The sequence below is a fragment of the Pongo pygmaeus genome, chromosome 1, assembly GCF_028885625.2.
Source record: "Pongo pygmaeus isolate AG05252 chromosome 1, NHGRI_mPonPyg2-v2.0_pri, whole genome shotgun sequence".
NCBI classification, from domain to species: domain Eukaryota; kingdom Metazoa; phylum Chordata; class Mammalia; order Primates; family Hominidae; genus Pongo; species Pongo pygmaeus.
The window spans coordinates 168502705-168522168 of NC_072373.2; the positions used below are offsets into that span (position 1 = coordinate 168502705).

Consider the following 19464-nt stretch of genomic DNA (forward strand, 5'->3'; position numbering starts at 1 on the left):
ACTTCATATTACAATTGATGGCCAGCAGAAAGGTCACTAGAATGAGCTTAATGCTTCTCCCTCATAGAGCTGTGATTATCTTAAAAGTAAACACTTGCCAAGAAAGCCATCCCTAAAAGTGCAAGTCTCCCTAGATGCGGGAAAACTGTTCTTGTGTCATGATTAACAGCTTCCTAGAAGCAGTGCAGCTAATGCTTAAGTCACTGTAAATAGCTTTCACCTTCCTCTTTCTCCACAACTCCACCCACCTCAGAAGAAAATCTCATCTATTAACATTAGCCCATAATATATGAAGATGCTTCTTTTTTAAAAAATATGGAGACAGGGTCTCCCTCTGTTGACCAAGTTGGTCTCAAACTCCTGGCCTTGAGATCTTCCGCCTCAGCCTCCCAAAGTGCTGGGATTATATGCATAAACCACCCCGCCCAGTCATGTAGATGCTTCTGGAATCATCCCTTCAAGAGTGGTGGCCATGGGATGGCAACCATCTAAAAGCAGCTAGACCCATAGAAACATAATTGGTCTAATCAGAAAGCTGATGAGACAGAGGAAAAACCTCCAGCCTGGACCTCAGATCATAGACAAAACCCTGCTCAAAACCTCCCACTGGTGTTACCTGTGACTGAGGATAAAGTCCATACATATCACCGTGGCTCCCAAGGGGCCCTTTAACACCTAGTCTTCCTCTCCAGCATCATTTAACAATATTCTGCTCTTCACTTAGTTTGACCCAGACACTTCGAAAGAAACAACTTCTATTCCCCCAACACGCAAGCCCTTTCCCACAGCAGAGCCACTGTACTTGCTGCTTCTCTTTTCCACATTCTTATCCTTCAAGCCTGGGCTCAGAAAGGCTTTCCCCAGCTCCCTCTAAAGTGTCCCCTACCCCAGTTATGCTCAATTTACTGTTTATTCATTTGCAGCACTTCTTAAAATCTACAACTATCTTATCAAGTTATTTTTTACTTGTCTATTACCATGCCCCTACACAATCGCAGAATCTAAGCTCTATGAGAGTGAGGACCCTTTCCATTTTGCTTCCCACAGATGGTAGCACAGTGTCTGGCATAGAGTAGGAGCTCAGTAAATAGTTGAGGAATGGATGAATGCATTCTAAGCTACAACCTGCCTCTGCTACGATCCAGTTGTATAATTTCGGTCAAGTCATTCAACCTAGGCAACCTTTACTATCCTCCTGTCTGTAAAATCGGTTTTGACTGGTTAGTTAAAATCTCCCTTACATATTGTAGGGAGAAATTAGTAACTACTGAATTAGGACGCAAATTTCCAATTATAAGAGGATTTTTAAAAATCACAGCTGATCAAAATGAAGAAAAATTCTATGGACATTTAATAAGTAAGAAATTAATGTAGAAAAATGTAAAAATATATGAATGTTACATGGAAAAACTACACACCCCTTCTATCCCACATACACGGGCACGCACACACACACACACACACACACAAAACAAAAGGCAGGTAATACTGACTGCAAACATATAAATATGTAGCTAACAACTAAATATGTAAAGAGAATAATGTGGCCGGGCACAGTGGCTCACACCTGTAATCCCAGCGCTTTGGGAGGCCAAGGTGGGCGGATCACCTGAGGTCAGGAGTTCAAGACCAGCCTGGCCAACACGGTGAAATCCCATCTCTACAAAAATACAAAAATTAGCTGGGTGTGATAGCAGGTGCCTGTAACCCCAGCTACTCGGGAGGCTGAGGCTGAAAAATTGCTTGAACCCGGGAAGCGGAGGTTGCAGTGAGCCGAGATGGTGCCATTGCACTCCAACCTGGGCAACAGAGCGAGACTGTATCTCAAAAAAAAAAAAAAAAGAAGAGAATAATGTAACTTTGGGTGACTCTTTTTCTTCCAGTGAAGAAAACAGGGAAACAAGAAAAGCAACTTTTGCCACAACAAAATTTCAATTAATTAAATGTTTTTAAAAGCATATTAAAAGAAAAAGGCCTTTGGAAGTTGAGTCTAAAAGTGCTAGAGGCATATAACCGGGAAACAAAACTACCATTTATTGGCCATTTCTTATATCGTGACACTAAGCTATATTAATTAAGGTATATATGAAATATTATTTCTCTTTAGTCTTCTACAACACAATTATTATTGTTCATATTATTTAGAGAAAAAATTAGGCCAGTTATTACCTCCAAAAGCATGTCATCAAATGTTACTTTCTTAAGCCTTTCCTGACCAACCTATCTAAACTTGCAAAAAAACCCCCACTCCTGAATTTTCTATGTTCCCTGCCTTAATATTCTCCATGGCACTTATCACCTATACGGTAAAACTTACTTATTTTTGGCCTCCTCCCATTAAAATATAAGTTCTATAGGACAGGAATTTTTCTTCCTGCTTTGTTCTCTTCTGGAACCCAAGCACCCGGTAGCAGACCTAGCACAGAGTACCTATAATACATATTTGATGAATGAATGAACAGCCAAATGTACTAGTGAGTTTTTATAAAGTGGTTCTGAAAGTGTGTTCAACTCAAAGCCCTTCTGCCCATTTATACCAGAGTTACTGAGTACAAATATGTATATGTGTGTATGTGTGTGTGTGTATAAATATATGTACATTCCATAGAGGTTGATCAGGAAAGACAACACAGTAAGAGTGGAGGCAGAGAACTAAGGAGTGAGAGTGAGAAAGAACATCTTCTGCCTAGAGAAAGAGAATCACACTCTAAAAATGTACACAAGGTGTGCTTTGTGCCTTTTTTCTTTGCTGTCTTTTACTTATTATAAAACATGATGATTCAGGGTCTTAGGCTTTGAATGTGGGAGGACAGACAAGTAAAGCTGAACCACGTGATGAATGGAGCCTGATCAGGGCAGGACTTCCCTGAAAGGACATATCCTGAGTTCTAAAGCAATATGACAGAGGAGGTTAAAAAGCTAATCAGGAAACCTTGGAAAAGCAAAGCAAGTATTTCAGCAGTCCACTCTACTAAGGAGAGAAGATTAGAGTTCAGGTTCCACCAGGATAAGAGGACTGGTAAACACCCCAGGGTCTTTTGTGGATTACCCGGGGAGGCTGTGTTTTTTTTTTTTTTTTAAGACAGAATCTCACTGTATTGCCCAGGCTGGAGTACAGTGGCACAATCTTGGCTCACTGAGGCCTCCGCCTCCCAGGTTCAAGCGATTCTCCTGCCTCAGCCTCTCGAGTAGATGGGATTACAGGCACCCACCACCACGCCTAGCTAATTTTTGTATTTTTAGGAGAGACGAGGTTTTATCATGTTGCCCAGGCTGGTCTTGAACTCCTGACCTCAGGTGATCTTCCTGCCTCGGCCTCCCAAAATGCTAGGATTACAGGTGTGAGCCACTGGGCCTGGCCAAGACTGTGTCTTAAAAGTGAAGCAAGTCAGAGGTGGTCTGACTCTTACCAGAACTGTACCTCTGCCCCGTCTCTAAGACGAGCACCCACCAATACCACCACACACACACACACATACACACACACACACACACTCTCTCTCTCTCACTCACTCACATTCTCTCTCTCTCTCTCTCTCTCTATTCCCTCCCCTCCCTCTATCACCACATTAGCAGGCAGGGTAAGACCTCTCTGGACAGAGATAACTGATATCATCTGAAGCCTTTTATAGTTGTCAGATATTTTATCAAATTTTGGCATAACAAGAGATATACCCAAACAAAAAGACTAAACATCAAATGACAGAAACAGATCCAAAGTTGGTCCAGATATTGGAATTACTAAAAGTCTTTATAAGCTATGGCTAACATGTTGAAGAAATAGAGGAAAAGATGGCAAATACAGAAATAGATGAAAAATACAGGTTTTTTTTTTGTTTTTTTTTTTGAGTGAGTCTCACTCTGTCACCCAGGCTGGAGTGCAGTGGTGTGATCTCAGCTCACTGCAAGCTCTGCCTCCCGGGTTCATGCCATTCTCTTGCCTCAGCCTCCCGAATAGCTGGGACTACAGGCGCCCGCCACCACGACCGGCTAATTTTTTGTATTTTTAGTAGAGACGGGGTTTCACTGTGTTAGCCAGGATGGTCTCGATCTCCCGACCTCGTGATCCACCTGCCTCGGCATCCCAAAGTGCTGGGATTACAGGCATGAGCCACCGCGTCCAGCCTAGATTTTTTTTTACATTGGGAATTTAGCCAGAGAATTATAATCTAAAAAGAAATAAAATGAAAATTCCATACTAGATAAATAACTAAAATTAAGCACTTAATAGACGGGCTTTAGCAGCCGATTAGGCACAGGAAATTTAGTAAACTGGAAAACAGTTAAACAGAAAATGTCTAAGAGTTTAGTGTAAATTAAAGAGCAATTTCATGCAACACCGATTTATATGATAATAATAAAAATAATAATAAGAGCCTGGCCGGGCACAGTGGTTCACACCTGTAATCCCAGCACTTTAGGAGGCCAAGGCTTCACCTGAGGGCAGGAGTTTGAGACCAGCTTGGCCAACATGGTGAAACTCCATCTCTACTAAAAATAGAAAAAATTAGCCAGGCGTGGTGGTGGGCACCTATATCCCAGCTACGTGGGAGGCTGAGGCAGGAGAATCACTTGAACCCGGGAGGCGGAGGTTGCAGCGAGCCAAGATTGCACCACTGCACTCCAGCCTAGGCAATAAGAACGAAACTCTGTCTCAAAAAACAAGAGCCTACTATGTGCTTGCAACTATTCTAGGCATATTATAGTTAATATCTATATAAATTTAAGAGGCAGGTACAATATTAAGCATAATAGAGTTAATTCCTATATAAATCTATGAGGCAAGTATTAATATTTCCTTTTTACGTACAAAAAACTGAGACACGGACTTCAGATCATTTTCTAAGATTACACAGCTATGAAATTCTGCATAAGCCAGAATTTGAACTCAGGCAGTTTGGTTCTAGAATCCATGTAATCAGTACACTATAATGCAGTAATTAATAACAAATGAAGCTTGATGAGGTGTTTGTACTTGAGACGGAGTTTCCCTCTTGTTGCCCAGGCTGGAGTGCAATGGCGCGATCTCGGCTCACTGCAACATCCGCCTCCCGGGTTCAAGTGATTCTCCTGCCTCAGCCTCCCAACTAGCTAGGATTACAGGCGCCCACCACCACGCCCGGCTAATTTTTTTGTATTTTTAGTAGAGACAGGGTTTCACTATTTTTTTTTTTTTTTTGAGATGGAGTCTCGCTCTTTTGCCCAGGCTGGAGTGCAGTGGCATGATCTCAACTCACCACAACCTCTGCCTCCTGGGTTCAAGCGATTCTCCTCCCTCAGCCTACCAAGTAGCTGGGGCTACAGGTGCACGCCACCATGCCCGGCTAATTTTTGTATTTCTAGTAGAGACAGGGTTTCACTATGTTGGCCAGGCTGGTCTCGAACTTTGGACCTTGTGATCTGCCTGCCTCGGCCTCCCAAAGTGCTGGGATTACAGGCCTGAGCCACCACGCCCAGCTTTGTATTTGTATTTCTTACTCTCATTTTGAATTAAATCCCTCTCAATATATTGAGATGGCATTAATATTTAGTCACTACTCTAATCTGACTTTGTAAATAATTTAAAATTAAACTACAAGACGAGCCATATTTTCCTCAGATTTTGTACATCTGAGGAAAGCTTGGTCAGTTGGCCGACACAGTCACAACGATGAAGTGACTCAAGATGCAGGTAAACTGGGAAGGGAAGAAAGAGTCTCAAGTGTTAGCCTTGAAAATTCAAACCTGGCCAGGCATGGTGACTCATGCCTGTAATCCCAGCACTCTGGGAGGCCAAGGCAGGTGGATCACCTGAGGTCAGGAGTTCCAGACCAGCCTGACCAACATGGTGAAACCCTATCTCTGCTTAAAAAAGAAAACAATTAGCCGGGGGTGGTGACACATGTCTGTAAGTCCCAGCTACTCGGGAGGCTGAGGCAGGAGAATCATTTGAACCCAGGAGGCGGAGGTTGCAATGAGCTGAGATCATGCCACTGCACTCCAGCCTGGGCGACAGAGCAAGACTCCATTGCAAAAAAAAAAAAAAGAAAGAAAAGAAAATTCAAACCTATAAAATTATGGCACACATAGCATAAAATCATGGACGATAAATATTGATTACAAATATTCAACCAAGAAGAAAATGGTAGCACTATCTAAAGACTTTTCAACTTCTTATGAAACCTTCATGGGATGCAGAAAATACATTTTTAGCCGGGCGCTGTGACTCATGCCTGTAATCCCAGCACTTTGGGAGGCCAAGGCGGGTGGATTACCTGAGGTCGGGAGTTGGAGACCAGCGTGACCAACAGGGAGAAACCTCGTCTCTACTAAAAATACAAAATTAGCCGGGCATGGTGGTGCATGCCTGTAATCCTAGCTACTAGAGAGGCTGAGGCAGGAGAATCACTTGAATCCGGGAGGCAGAGGTTGCGGTGAGCCAAGACTGCACCATTGCACTCCAGCCTGGGCAACAAGGGCGAAACTCTGTCTCAAAAAAAAAAAAAAAAGAAAAAGAAAATACATTCTTAAAATTGCACGTGACAGAAGAGTTTAAGGTAGACTCAGCACTTATATCCCATGCAGAATTACAGTATGACTTCTGAAACCACTCAGGCAAGAACATCTTTCCTTTCTTATCAATTGTTGAGGAGGCCGCCTACAAGGCTTCTCTAAGTTTCAATTGCCCTGACCTCTGCTTATCCAGAATGGGAATGTTTAGTAACAGGACACTAAAAAATGTTGGAAAAAAAAGTGTAGAAGTTGTCTTCTGGCACCTTGCAATAGAAATAAAGCTTACCAAAAACGTTTTAAGTTCAAGAACAACCACTGCCTACACTCAGAAGATAAACCACTTTTCTTTCCTTGAACATCTGAACCTGAAGCCTTTTTTAAAGCCTGTATTCCTGGGTCTTGATTTTTAGGAAACATTTATTAAAGGATTTCTTATAATATCTAAAAAGCTAACACACACTGCACAATGTTACTCTGCATACTACCTCTAAGGTGGGCAAAGGGGTCAAACCTGGGTTTTGGCTTCTGGACATGACATAGGGATCCCGTGTTCTTCCCAGGCATCATCTTTCATAACAGTGAGACCAATCACATTTCCAGGAAACATGCAAGACTAAATTCTGGAAACTTTAGGTCACAGCACTAATTTAGTTTCTTCAGCAAGAATTTAAAGAAAGTTCTTCAAACGATAAAAAATGGGCCGAGTTCAGTGGCTCCACCTGTAATCCTAACACTTTGGGAGGGAAACACGGGAGGATCACTTGAGCCTATGAGTTTGAGACCAACCTGGACAACATAGTGAGACCCTATCTCTTAAAAAAAAAAAAAAAAAACTGTTAACTTTGTTATAAAAAATGCTTACCTTTGAATATTTCTGTAACTCAGCATCATCTGCAATCTGTGTGTCCAAAGTAGCAACCTAAATTTACAAAAAAAATTTCCAGTATTTGTAAAAGCATAACTGTATTTCTTCCTAAATTTTCTGAAAATATCTGTAAAACCTATATATTGATAACTCTATTTGACCTACATTCTAATACCTTTCTTATATTTTTGAAATCTATAACACACAATGTGAAATTTCAGAGTATATTTGATTTTTTTGTTGTTGTTCTCCACAACAATCTTTTTTCCTAAATTGCATAAATTGAACAGAAGGTGATGGGCAAATATATAACTATTTTTAAAAATCCATGATCCCTAAAATTTTAATATAATCCTCCATTATCCTGAATGCATAAAAATTTTACTCTTTTGACAAAATAAAAAATATGGCCATTTTTACTTTCAAATTCAAGCCTCAAAACAAAATTTGCAAGGTCAGTAAAGTCAGATGTGTTTGGAAAAACTAAAGCATCTGACTTTCCACAACAAGCTCAAACCATTTCCCCAGGAGAAATAGCTGGCAAAGACATAAACAGAAAGACCTGGTCCCTGGTGGAAAGCTCATGGAACACTTAAAGCTTTTAATCCTGGCCTAAAACTATTGTTCTAAGCTTCAATGGTGGACATCCACAGAAGTGAATTCCTTGCAAGCAAAAGTATGTTACTGATGATTTGCATCTGTAACTTGTTAATAAAATATGATGCATCTGGCGGGAAGGGATAAGTTAATGACCCAACTACAGCCTCTGAAAGTACTGCATTTCAGATAAGCAGATCCCGTAAGAAAGTTTTTTAACAAAATAAGAAATATTGGAGTACATGCATTCATTCATTCTCCATCATGCCTAGCTTCTTTCCGCCAACCATTCCTCGGTACAAGATGCTACAACTTTTAATGGACAGCTGTCACTTTAAATTTCCAATTTCCAATTTTCAAATTCTGTCTCCTATTTATAATTTGTCTGTTATGACCTCACCATGTAATAAATAAATGAAATTTAAAAGTTTAATTATAAGGAGAATAAAATTTTAACAGAAGGCTGGCAGTGGCTCATGTCTGTAATCCCAGAACTCTGGGAGGTCAAGCAGGGTGGATCACTTGAGCCCAGGAGTTCGAGACCAGACTGGGCAACACAGCGAGACACCATCTCTAAAAAAATTTGAAAAATTAAGCGAGCATGGTGGCTCATGCTTGTAGTTCCAGCCAGTCAGGAGGCTGAGGTGGGAGATCACTTGAGCCCAGAAAGTTGAAGCTGCAGTGAACTATGATTGTACCACTGCATTCCAGCCTGGGCAACAGAGAAAAACCCTTCTCTCAAAAACATGTTTTTTTGTTTTTTGTTTTGTTTTGTTTTTGTGGTGGAGTCTCCCTCTTTTGCCCAGCTGCAGTGCAGTGGCACGATCTCAGCTCACCACAACCTCCGCTTCCCGGGTTAAGCAATTCTCCTGCCTCAGCCTCCTGAGTAGCTGGGATTACAGGTGCCCACTATCACACCCAGCTAATTTTTGTATTTTTAGTAGATACAAGGTTTCACCATGTTGGCCAGGCTGGTCTCAAACTCCCGACCTCAAGTGATCCACCCTTCTTGGCCTCCCAAAGTGCTGGGATTACAGGTGTGAGCTACTTCACCCGGCCTAAAAAATGTTTTTAACAAAAAAAAGAGCCCATCATAAAACTGGCCATTTGTAAATACTGGTACAGCAAATTTATTTGAATACCAAACCACTAAGATAAGTAGGAAAGGCCATTTGCTAGGTGATAGCCTAATAACCATATTTGAAATCTATGAAGCAAAGAAACAGCAGCTCATGAGAACTGACACACAGGCATAAAGTTACCAAGAGAAAGTGTGAATTGCATTGACTCATCTTTTTTTTTTTTTTTTTTTTTTTTTTTTGAGGCGGAGTCTCGCTCTGTCACCCAGGCTGGAGTGCACTGGCGCGATCTCGGCTCACCGCAAGCTCCGCCTCCCAGGTTCACGCCATTCTCCTGCCTCAGTCTCCCGAGTAGCCGGGATTACAGGCGCCTGCCACCATGCCTGGCTAATTTTTTGTATTTTTAGTAGAGACGGGGTTTCACCATGTTAGCCAGGATGGTCTTGATCTCCTGACCTTGTGATCCGCCCGCCTTGGCCTCCCAAAGTGCTGGAAATACAGGCGTGAGCCACCGCGCCCGGCCTTGACTCATCTTAATGACACTGAAAATTTTGTGACAACAGATGGTGGCTAGCTAATCTAAACCAAAAAGATTTTAAAAATCTCCAACCAGCCAACAAGTACTAATTATAAACACATGTAAGAAAATGTGAATGAGAGTAGAAATTTAAAAGAATATTTTATTACTAATGCATTTAGTGAACACTGTAGAGACTTGTCTAAGCACAACCTTCTGCCTTCATGTGGATTCATATGGGGAAATGTAATCAATCCCTTACTCAATGAATCTAATAGCAGGTGAAAGGAAGTCTAATGGACCACTGGCACTATAAACTTATACCTAACCTAAATTACTTCCTGTTCTTCCAAATACATTTGATAATCATTCTTTCATTTTTCACATAAAACTGTAAGATTCTTTGTGAAACATAGGACTAATATCCACAGTCCTTTCAGTGTACAATAAAACAAACAGATCATAAAAGCAATCATAAAAATGCCAGCAATTTTAAGCAGCTGATACAGGTTATAAATTTAAAGGCAAGCCCTCTCTCTCCTAACAGTTTTCTGTCTATTGTCGACTTAAATGGTTTCAACATGAACTGAGTGTCTCCTAATGTTAACTGAAGTTTGTGTGCAGTCCTTAATTATTCTTATGCTTAAAATGCTAAAGACGGGGGGAAAAAAATCAATTGACTGATCCACTAGGGAAGAAAGGCAGGAAGGAAAAATAAAGTCAGGCTGGCTATTCTTTGACTCACCCATTTCTTTGGATCGTACTGTTAGAAACTTGATGTGAAATGAGACATGAATGTTTTTTATTAGAGCATTTTAACATACCATTACTTCATAATCAGGACCCAATAGGTTTTCCCATCTGGATTTCAGCTCATTTTCTGGAGAGTCTGGGACTTTTTCTGGATATTAAAAAAAAAGAGAGAGAGAGAGAGAATGTTGAAACTACTGTGAGCCAAACACACTTAACTTCTAAATTCTTCAATAACAGCCCAGTTTCAGTAAGTAAAGGGGAAATGAATAAAAAGGAAAATGCATTAACTTAGGTCTGCTAGGTAAAGTAAATCAGAGGTGACTTATAAAACTAACGTAAAATGTAAAGACCAGCTGTGACCAAATTATGAAGGTGCTTTTGTTGTTAAGGGATATTTTAAAGGAAAGAGGACATGATGAGTTATACATGAAATTGAAATTATATAGTTTATATGTAAATATCCTATAGTTTACAAGTAAAATGCATCTGGCTTTGCTTTATAATACATTATGACATAGAAGGATTTAATTTAAATGTTAATCACTTCAAAGTAGTTCCATTCCAGCTGCCCACTAGAAAAGTAAAAACTTATCAAGATATCTTTATTTAGGTGATAACTAACTAAAGATCCTATTAAAAACAAAAAATCAAATTCATTTGGGCTCTGCACCTTTGTACCTATTCCTGTTAGCATTTCCTTAAGAAATTACATTAAGAGGTCTAACATCTTGCCTTATAAATTTCTTCTAGGCAGTAATTTCTTATCTGGTAAACAAAACTGAACAAAATTGGCAATTTACTTGTTGAACTCTAAGCTTAAAAACATGGCTGTCATATGACAGTTAATATAAATGTATAAAATAATGCTGACATTTCACCAGCAATTCTTTTGACTATATTTTTACCTTTCAGTTGTACAATGAAAACACAGTCATGTGTTTTAAACCACAGTACAAAGGCCTAAGTGCTAGAGAAAAGCAATATGCTTTCAGCAGCTCAATAAATCCTAGGCTACACAAAATGATCAAAAAATGAATAACATGATGATCTGAAACAATTATTCCAAAGGCAAAAAGAGAGCTAACCTCATAGCAGTTAGTAGATTTTGGTTTTACTCTAAAGCTAAAATTATACATATGCAAGAAGAAAAAATGTAGTGAAGTTGATCCAAAAAGCACACATAAAATATTTCTAAAACTAATACTTCCTGGTCAATTGTAGGTATACTTTTTAATTTTTGCAAATATAACTAAAAAATGGTATGTCATTTTTTAAATTTGTGTTTCTTTCATTTACAAATGAGGTTGATATGTCAGTGTTGTTATTGGCTTTTTGTGTTCCTCTTTCGTGAACCATCTGTTCATTGTCTTTACCTGTTTTCGTTTTAGCAAGTAGGACTTGATTTAAAACGGGAACATAACATATAAGATGCCAAGACCGTCATATTGATGACGAAAATCTTGTAGTGCATGTCTTGGAGTTAAAGTCTTAAGCATCAAGAAGTAAAATAATGTCATTGTTTCTATTACTAACATTAAAAGTTGAGTGCAAATTGTATAAAATTAGGTACTTTGATTAGTAAAAAAAAATTGAATGTTTTATCATTTTATTTATTTTATTAAGCATGCCCAGTTACGCCAAGCATAGTAAATAATGTTTTTAAAAGGTCATGTAGCATTTATAATAGAGGAGTATTGTTATCCCTAGCATGAGTGTAATGGTGATACGAAAAACTCTGTCTTGTCATTGCAATAATAAAAAAATGAACATTTATTATGGAAAAAATACTTCTAAAACTATATCTAATTTCAGAATGTACTTGATTTTCATCTGACATTTTTCTGAAAATCTGAGCTCAACTCAGATTTGCAAAGATAAACTGCAATCTACTTGAGTCAAAAAGAACAAGGTATATTTCCAAATCATAGGCTAGTCTTTCCTGACCTGAGACAAGACAAAGCCAAAAGCCAAAACTTCTCAGGAACATGGATGGTGTTAAGTACTCAAGGAGTTTCATTTAGCTGGCGAGGCTTTCCAGAGCACTTTTGTGCAGGGAACTGTGTGCAACTGTTACTCAATGAGCTTGGCGAGTAGAGTCCACTATAATAGCTAAGGTATCAAAAGATAAAGTAAAAGGAAAAAGCTGCAAATCAATTCAAAAAAATTAAAGAATAAAGGTATAACAGCTTGGCAATTGGACGCAACTTATAGAAATGTATACATTATTAATTTTTATAATAAAAAACATGTATAATGAAAAAGAAACATATGCTATATGTGTATAAACAGCAATAATCTATAGATATAGACATATCAATGATAATATATAAGCTAAGGTGGTTCACACCTATAATCTCAGCACTTTGGGGGGCCAAGGTGGGAGGATGGCTTGAGGTCAGGAGTTTGAAACCAGCCTGGACAACATAGTGAGACCCCATCTCTACAAAAATTAAAATAAAATAAAAAAATTAATATAAGTAAAGAAAGATTAAACAAGAGCTTGGTCTCCAACTGTAACAGTGTTAAAATGTTGATATTGGCTGGGCACAGTGGCTCATGCCTATAATCCCAACACTTTGGGAGGCCCAGGCGGGCAGATCACTTAAAGCCAGGAGTTCGAGACCAGCCTGGCCAACATGGTGAAACTCATCTCTACTAAAAATACAAAAATTAGCCCAGTGTGGTGGCATGCACCTGTAAGTCCAGCTACTCGGGAGGCTGAGGCAGGAGAATCGCTTGAATCCCGGAGGTGGAGGTTGCAGTAAGCTGAGATCACGCCACTGCACTCCAGCCTGGGCAACAAGAATGAAACTCCATCTCAGGGCCTGTCGTGGGGTGGGAGGAGTGGGGAGGGAAAGCATTAGGAGAAATACCTAATGTAAATGACGAGTTAATGGGTGCAGCACACCAACATGGCACATGTATACATATGTAACAAACCTGCACATTGTGCACACGTACCCTAGAACTTAAAGTATAATAAAAAAAAGAAAAAAAAAAGAAACTGTCTCAAAAAAAAGTTGATATTAAGAATATCCTATTTTATATCTCCAAAATGCCTCTAAGACTTCTCACATTATATTAACTATAAAGACAGAAAATGGTTAACAAATGAAGAAGTCTGTTATCGCAAAGTGAATGCTTTGTGCCTACCCAATTTTTCTAGGGCTTGTATGTTGTCATTTTTTAAAGTATCCATTCCTTCTTTAATTTCCTCATCTTCACCATCCACATTAGTTTCAGTTTCCACTGCTCCAGTTAGAAAGAGAGCTGGTGGTTTTGGTGGTTCTACAACAGTTCCTAAAACAAAAAAATATATATTTTTTAAAAATTTTGTTAATGCTAACTTGAATTATTAGTTGTTGAGGACTATATTTAAGTGAGCAGATTTTACTCCTGGTCTCCCATTTCACAACCTTATTAAATCTGAGGTAACTTACATATATGATTCCTTAAACCCAAAATGCCATGTGTAATAGATAACCAATCAATTCCTTAAAAAATGAACTTATTAACAGCATTGAAAAGAATAAGGAACTAAACAATGGGAAGAGAAAAGGAAGGCAAAGTCAATGACAAAGAAGGGGTTAGATGCTTTTCAATATATCCTTGGAAAAGAAAAAAACGCTAAGGTCCTAAGCTCTTACTGTTCTGGTGGGCAGGAAGCAAGACCTGCAGAATAGCTGGACCAATTGCTATGGGCTCTCCTATGTTCTGGCATGACATCATCATGACGCTGACAAACAAGCCTACACAGGTAACCTTATTACTTAGAAGGGAGTTAGAGAGAATTCCCCTTGGTGTAGAGTCCTCACTTTGCTAAATTGAGCTAAGTAGAGTAACAGAGGAACTGGAAAGGAGCAGTGGCTCGTGGTTATAATCCTAGTGCTTTGGGAGGCCAAGGTGGGAGGATCACGTCAGGCCAGAAGTTTGAGACCAGCCAGGGCAACTTAGTGAGACCCAATCTCTACCCTCAAACAAAAAATCTTCTTTAAAAATTAGCCACACATGGTGATGTGCACCTGTAGTCCTAGCTACTTGGGAGGCTCAGGTGGGAGGATTCTCTGAGCCCGGGAGTTTGAGGCTGCAGTGAGCTATGGTCGTACCACTGTACTCCAGCCTAGGTGACAGAGCGAGACCCTGTTTTTAAAAAAAAAACCATAGGAGTTACCCAAATTTTCACTCTCAACCAGAAGTTGCATAAGAGTGATTCTAGGTTGTTTTTTAAATAATTACACATCACTTATAAAGTATTCTTATAAAAAATAATTAAAGCTGGGCGCGGTGGCTCACACCTGTAATCCCAGCACTTTGGGAGGCCCAGGCAGGTGCATCACTTGAGGTCAGGTGTTTAAGACCAGCCTGGTAAACATGGTGAAACCCCATCTCTACTAAAACTACAAAAATTAGCCAGGCGTGGTGGCGCGCACCTGTAACCCCAGCCACTGGGGAGGCTGAGGCACAAGAATCAAGAATTGCTCATTCACAGATAGTAGGTATCCCTAAATTCAGCTGGTATGGTAAACTGAAGCCAAGAGCTCTATCAGAGCTATTAAACACCACTATAGGGAAGGATTCCAAGATGGCCAAATAGGAATAGCTCCAGTCTATAGCTCCCAGCGTGAGCAACGCAGAAGACAGGTGATATCTGCATTTCCAACTTGAGGTACTGGGTTCATCTCATTGGGACTGGTTGGACAGTGGGTGCAGCCCAAAGAGTGTGAGCCAAAGCAGGGCAGGGCATCGCCTCACCTGGGGAGCACAAGGGGTCAGGGAATTCCCTTTCCTAGCCAAGGGAAGCCATAACAGACAGTACCTGGAAAACCGGGACACTCCCACCCTAATACTGCACTTTCCCAATAGTCCTGGCAAATGGTACACCAGGAGATTATATCCCACACCTGGCTCAGCAGGTCACATGCCCATGGAGCTTTGCTCACTGCTAGTACAGCAGTCCAAGATCGAACTGTGAGGCCACAGGGAGGCTTGGGGAGGGGCGTCTGCCATTGCTGAGGCTTGACTAGGTAAACAAAGCAGCCTGGAAGCTCTAACTGGGTGGAGCCCACTGCAGCTCAATGAGGCCTGCCTACCTCTGTAGACTCCACCTCTGGGGGCAGGGCATAGCTGAACAAAAGGCAGCAGAAACTTCTGCAGACTTAAAACGTCCCTGTCTGACAGCTTTGAAGAGAGCAGTGGTTCTCCCAGCACAGAGTTTGAGATCTGAGAACGGACAGACTGCTTCCTCAAGTGGTTCCCTGACCCCCGAGTAGCCTAACTGGGAGACACCTCCCTGCAGGGACCGACTGACACCTCATACAGCCAGGTGTCCCTCTGAGACGAAGCTTCCAGAGGAAGGATCAGGCAGCAACATTTGCTGTTCTGCAATATTTGCTGTTCTGCAGCCTCCGCTGGTGATACCCAGGCAAACAGGGTCTAGAGTGGACCTCCGGCAAACTCCAACAGACCTGCAGCTGACAGTCCTGTTAGAAGGAAAACTAACAATCAAAAGGAATGGTATCAACATAAACAAAAAGGACATCCACACCAAAACCCCATCTGTAGGTCACCATCATCAAAGACCAAAGGTAGATAAAACCACAAAGGTGGGAAGAAACCAAAGCAGAAAAACAGAAGATTCTAAAACCCAGAGTGCCTCTTCTTCTCCAAAGGATTGCAGCTCCTCACCAGCAATGGAACAAAAGCTAGATGGAGAATGACTTTGACGAGTTGACAGAAGTAGACTTCAGAATATCGGTAATAACGAACTTCTCCGAACTAAAGGAGGATGTTCGAACCCATCGCAAGGAAGTTAAAAACCTTGAGAAAAGATTAGACGAATGCCTAACTAGAATAAACAGTGTAGAGAAGACCTTAAACGACCTGATGGAGCCGAAAACCATGGCACAAGAACTATGTGATGCATACACAAGCTTCAGTAGCTGATTTGATCAAGTGGAAGAAATGGTATCAGTGATTGAAGATCAAATGAATGAAATGAAGCGAGAAGAGAAGTCTAGAGAAAAAAGGAACAAACAAAGCCTCCAAGAAATATGGGACTATGTGAAAAGACCAAATCTACATTTGATTGGTGTACCTGAAAGTGACAGGGAGAATGGAACCAAGTTGGAAAACACTCCTCGAGATATTATCCAGGAGAACTTCCCCAACCTAGCAAAGCAGGCCAACATTCAAATTCAGGAAATACAGAGAACGCCACAAAGATACTCTTTGAGAAGAGCAACCCCAAGACACATAAGTGTCAGATTCACCAAGGTTGAAATGAAGGAAAAAATGTTAAGAGCAGCCAGAGAGAAAGGTCGGGTTACCCACAAAGGGAAGTCTATCAGACTAACAGCAGATCTGGCAGAAACTCTACAAGCCAGAAGAGAGTGGGGGCCAATATTCAACATTCTTAAAGAAAAGAATTTTCAACCCAGAATTTCATATCCAGCCAAACTAAGCTTCATAAGTGAAGGAGAAATAAAATCCTTTACAGACAAGCAAATGCTGAGAGATTTTGTCACCACCAGGCCTGCCTTACAGGAGCTCCTGAAGGAAGCACTAAACATGGAAAGGAACAACCAGTACCAGCCACTGCTAAAACATGCCAAACTGTAAAGACCATCAATGCTAGGAAGAAACTGCATCAACTCACGAGCAAAATAACCAGCTAACATCATAATGACAGGATCAAATTCACACATAACAATATTAACCTTAAATGTAAATGGGCTTAATACTCCAATTAAAAGACACAGACTGGCAAATTGGATAAAGAGTCAAGACCCATCAGTGTGCTCTATTCAGGAGACCCATCTCATGTGCAGAGACACACATAGGCTCAAAATAAAGGGATGGAGGAAGATCTACCAAGCAAATGGAAAACAAAAAAAAGCAGGGGTTGCAATCCTAGTCTCTGATAAAACAGACTTTAAACCAACAAAGATCAAAAGAGACAAAGAAGACCATTACATAATGGGAAAGGGATTAATGCAACAAGAAAAGCTAACTATCCTAAATATATATGCACCCAATACAGGAGCACCCAGATTCATAAAGCAAGTCCTTAGAGACCTAGAAAGAGACTTAGACTCCCACACAATAATAATGGGAGACTTTAACACCCCACTGTCAACATTAGACAGATCAATGAGACAAAGTTAACAAGGATATCCAGGACTTGAACTCAGTTCTGCACCAAGTGAACCTAATAGACATCTACAGAACTCTCCACCCCAAATCAACAGAATATACATTCTTCTCAGCACCACATTGCACTTATTCCAAAATTGACCACATAGTTGAAAGTAAAGCACTCCTCAGCAAATGTAAAAGAACAGAAATCACAACAAACTGTCTCTCAGATCACAGTGCAATCAAATTAGAACTCAGGATTAAGAAACGCACTCAAAACCGCACAACTACCTGGAAACTGAACAACCTGATCCTGAATGACTACTGGGTAAATAATGAAATGAAGGCAGAAATAAAGATGTTCTTTGAAACCAATAAGAACAAAGACACAACATACCAGAATCTCTGGGACACATTTAAAGCAGTGTGTAGAGAGAAATTTATAGCATTTATAGCACTAAATGCTCACAAGAGAAAGCAGGAAAGATCTAAAATCTTTCCTAAAATCACAATTAAAAGAACTAGAGAAGCAAAAACAAACACATTCAAAAGCTAGCAGAAGGCAAGAAATAAGTAAGATCAGAGCAGAACTGAAGGAAATAGAGACACAAAAAATCAATGAATCCAGCAGCTGGTTTTTTGAAAAGATCAACAAAATTGATAGACCACTAGCAAGATTAATAAAGAAGAAAAGAGAGAAGAATCAAATAGACGCAATAAAAAATGATAAAGGGGATATCACCACCGATCCCACAGAAATATAAACTACCATCAGAGAATACTATAAACACCTCTATGCAAATAAACTAGAAAATCTAGAAAAAATGGACAAATTGCTGGACACATATACCCTCCCAAGACTAAACCAGGAAGAAGCTGAATCCCTGAATAGACCAATAACAGGTTCTGAAATTGAGGCAATAATTAATAGCCTACCAACCAAAAAAAGTCCAGGACCAGATGGATTCACAGCCGAATTCTACCAGAGGTACAAAGAGGAGCTGCTACCATTCCTTCTGAAACTATTCCAATCAATAGAAAAAGAGGGAATCCTCCCTAATTCATTTTATGAAGGCAACATCACCCTGATACCAAAGCCTGGCAGAGACACAACAAAAAAAGAGAATTTTAGACCAATGTCCCTGATGAACATCGATATAAATCCTCCATAAAATACCGGCAAACCGAATCCAGCAGCACATCAAAAAGCTTATCCACCACGATCAAGTTGGCTTCATCCCTGGGATACAAGGCTGGTTCAACATATGCAAACCAATAAACGTAATCCATCATATAAACAGAACCAAAGACAAAAACCACACGATTATCTCAATAGATGCACAAAAGGCCTTTGACAAAATCCAACAGCCCTTCATGCTAAAAACTCTCAATAAACTAGGTATTGATGGGACGTATCTCAAAATAATAAGAGCTATTTATGACAAACCCACAGCCAATATCATACTGAATGGGCAAAAACTGGAAGCATTCCCTTTGAAAACTGGCACAAGACAGGGATGCCCTCTCTCACCACTCCTATTCAACATAGTGTTGGAAGTTCTGGCCAGGGCAATCAGGCAGGAGAAAGAAATAAAGGGTATTCAATTAGGAAGAGAGGAAGTCAAATTGTCCCTGTTTGCAGATGACATGATTGTATATTTAGAAAACCCCATCGTCTCAGCCCAAAATCTCCTTAAGCTGATAAGCAACTTCAGCAAAGTCTCAGGATACAAAATCAATGTGCAAAAATCACAAGCATTCTTATACACCAATAACAAACAGAGAGCCAAATCATGAGTATACTGCCATTCACAATTGCTTCAAAGAGAATAAAATACCTAGGAATTCAACTTACAAGGGATGTGAAGGACCTCTTCAAGGAGAACTGCAAACCACTGCTCAATGAAATAAAAGAAAACACAAACAAATGGAAGAATATTCCATGCTCATGGATAGGAAGAATCAATATCGTGAAAATGGCCATACTGCCCAAGGTAATTTATGGATTCAATGCCATCCCCATCAAG

The 19464-nt window shown here is 40.1% G+C and overlaps 1 protein-coding gene across 9 annotated transcripts in view; it reads right to left on the reverse strand.

Annotated features, from left to right (window-relative positions):
- The window catches only part of PATJ (PATJ crumbs cell polarity complex component), a 424767-nt gene that overhangs the window by 344968 nt on the left and 60335 nt on the right, over positions 1-19464 (reverse strand). For all 9 annotated transcript variants that reach the window (XM_054484672.2, XM_054484719.2, XM_054484700.2 and 6 more), the window contains 3 exons: positions 13457-13603; positions 10375-10451; positions 7355-7411 (listed from right to left, as the gene is read on the reverse strand). In XM_054484672.2, the coding sequence (XP_054340647.1) occupies positions 7355-7411; positions 10375-10451; positions 13457-13603 (281 nt within the window). The remainder of the gene's footprint in view (positions 1-7354; positions 7412-10374; positions 10452-13456; positions 13604-19464) is intronic.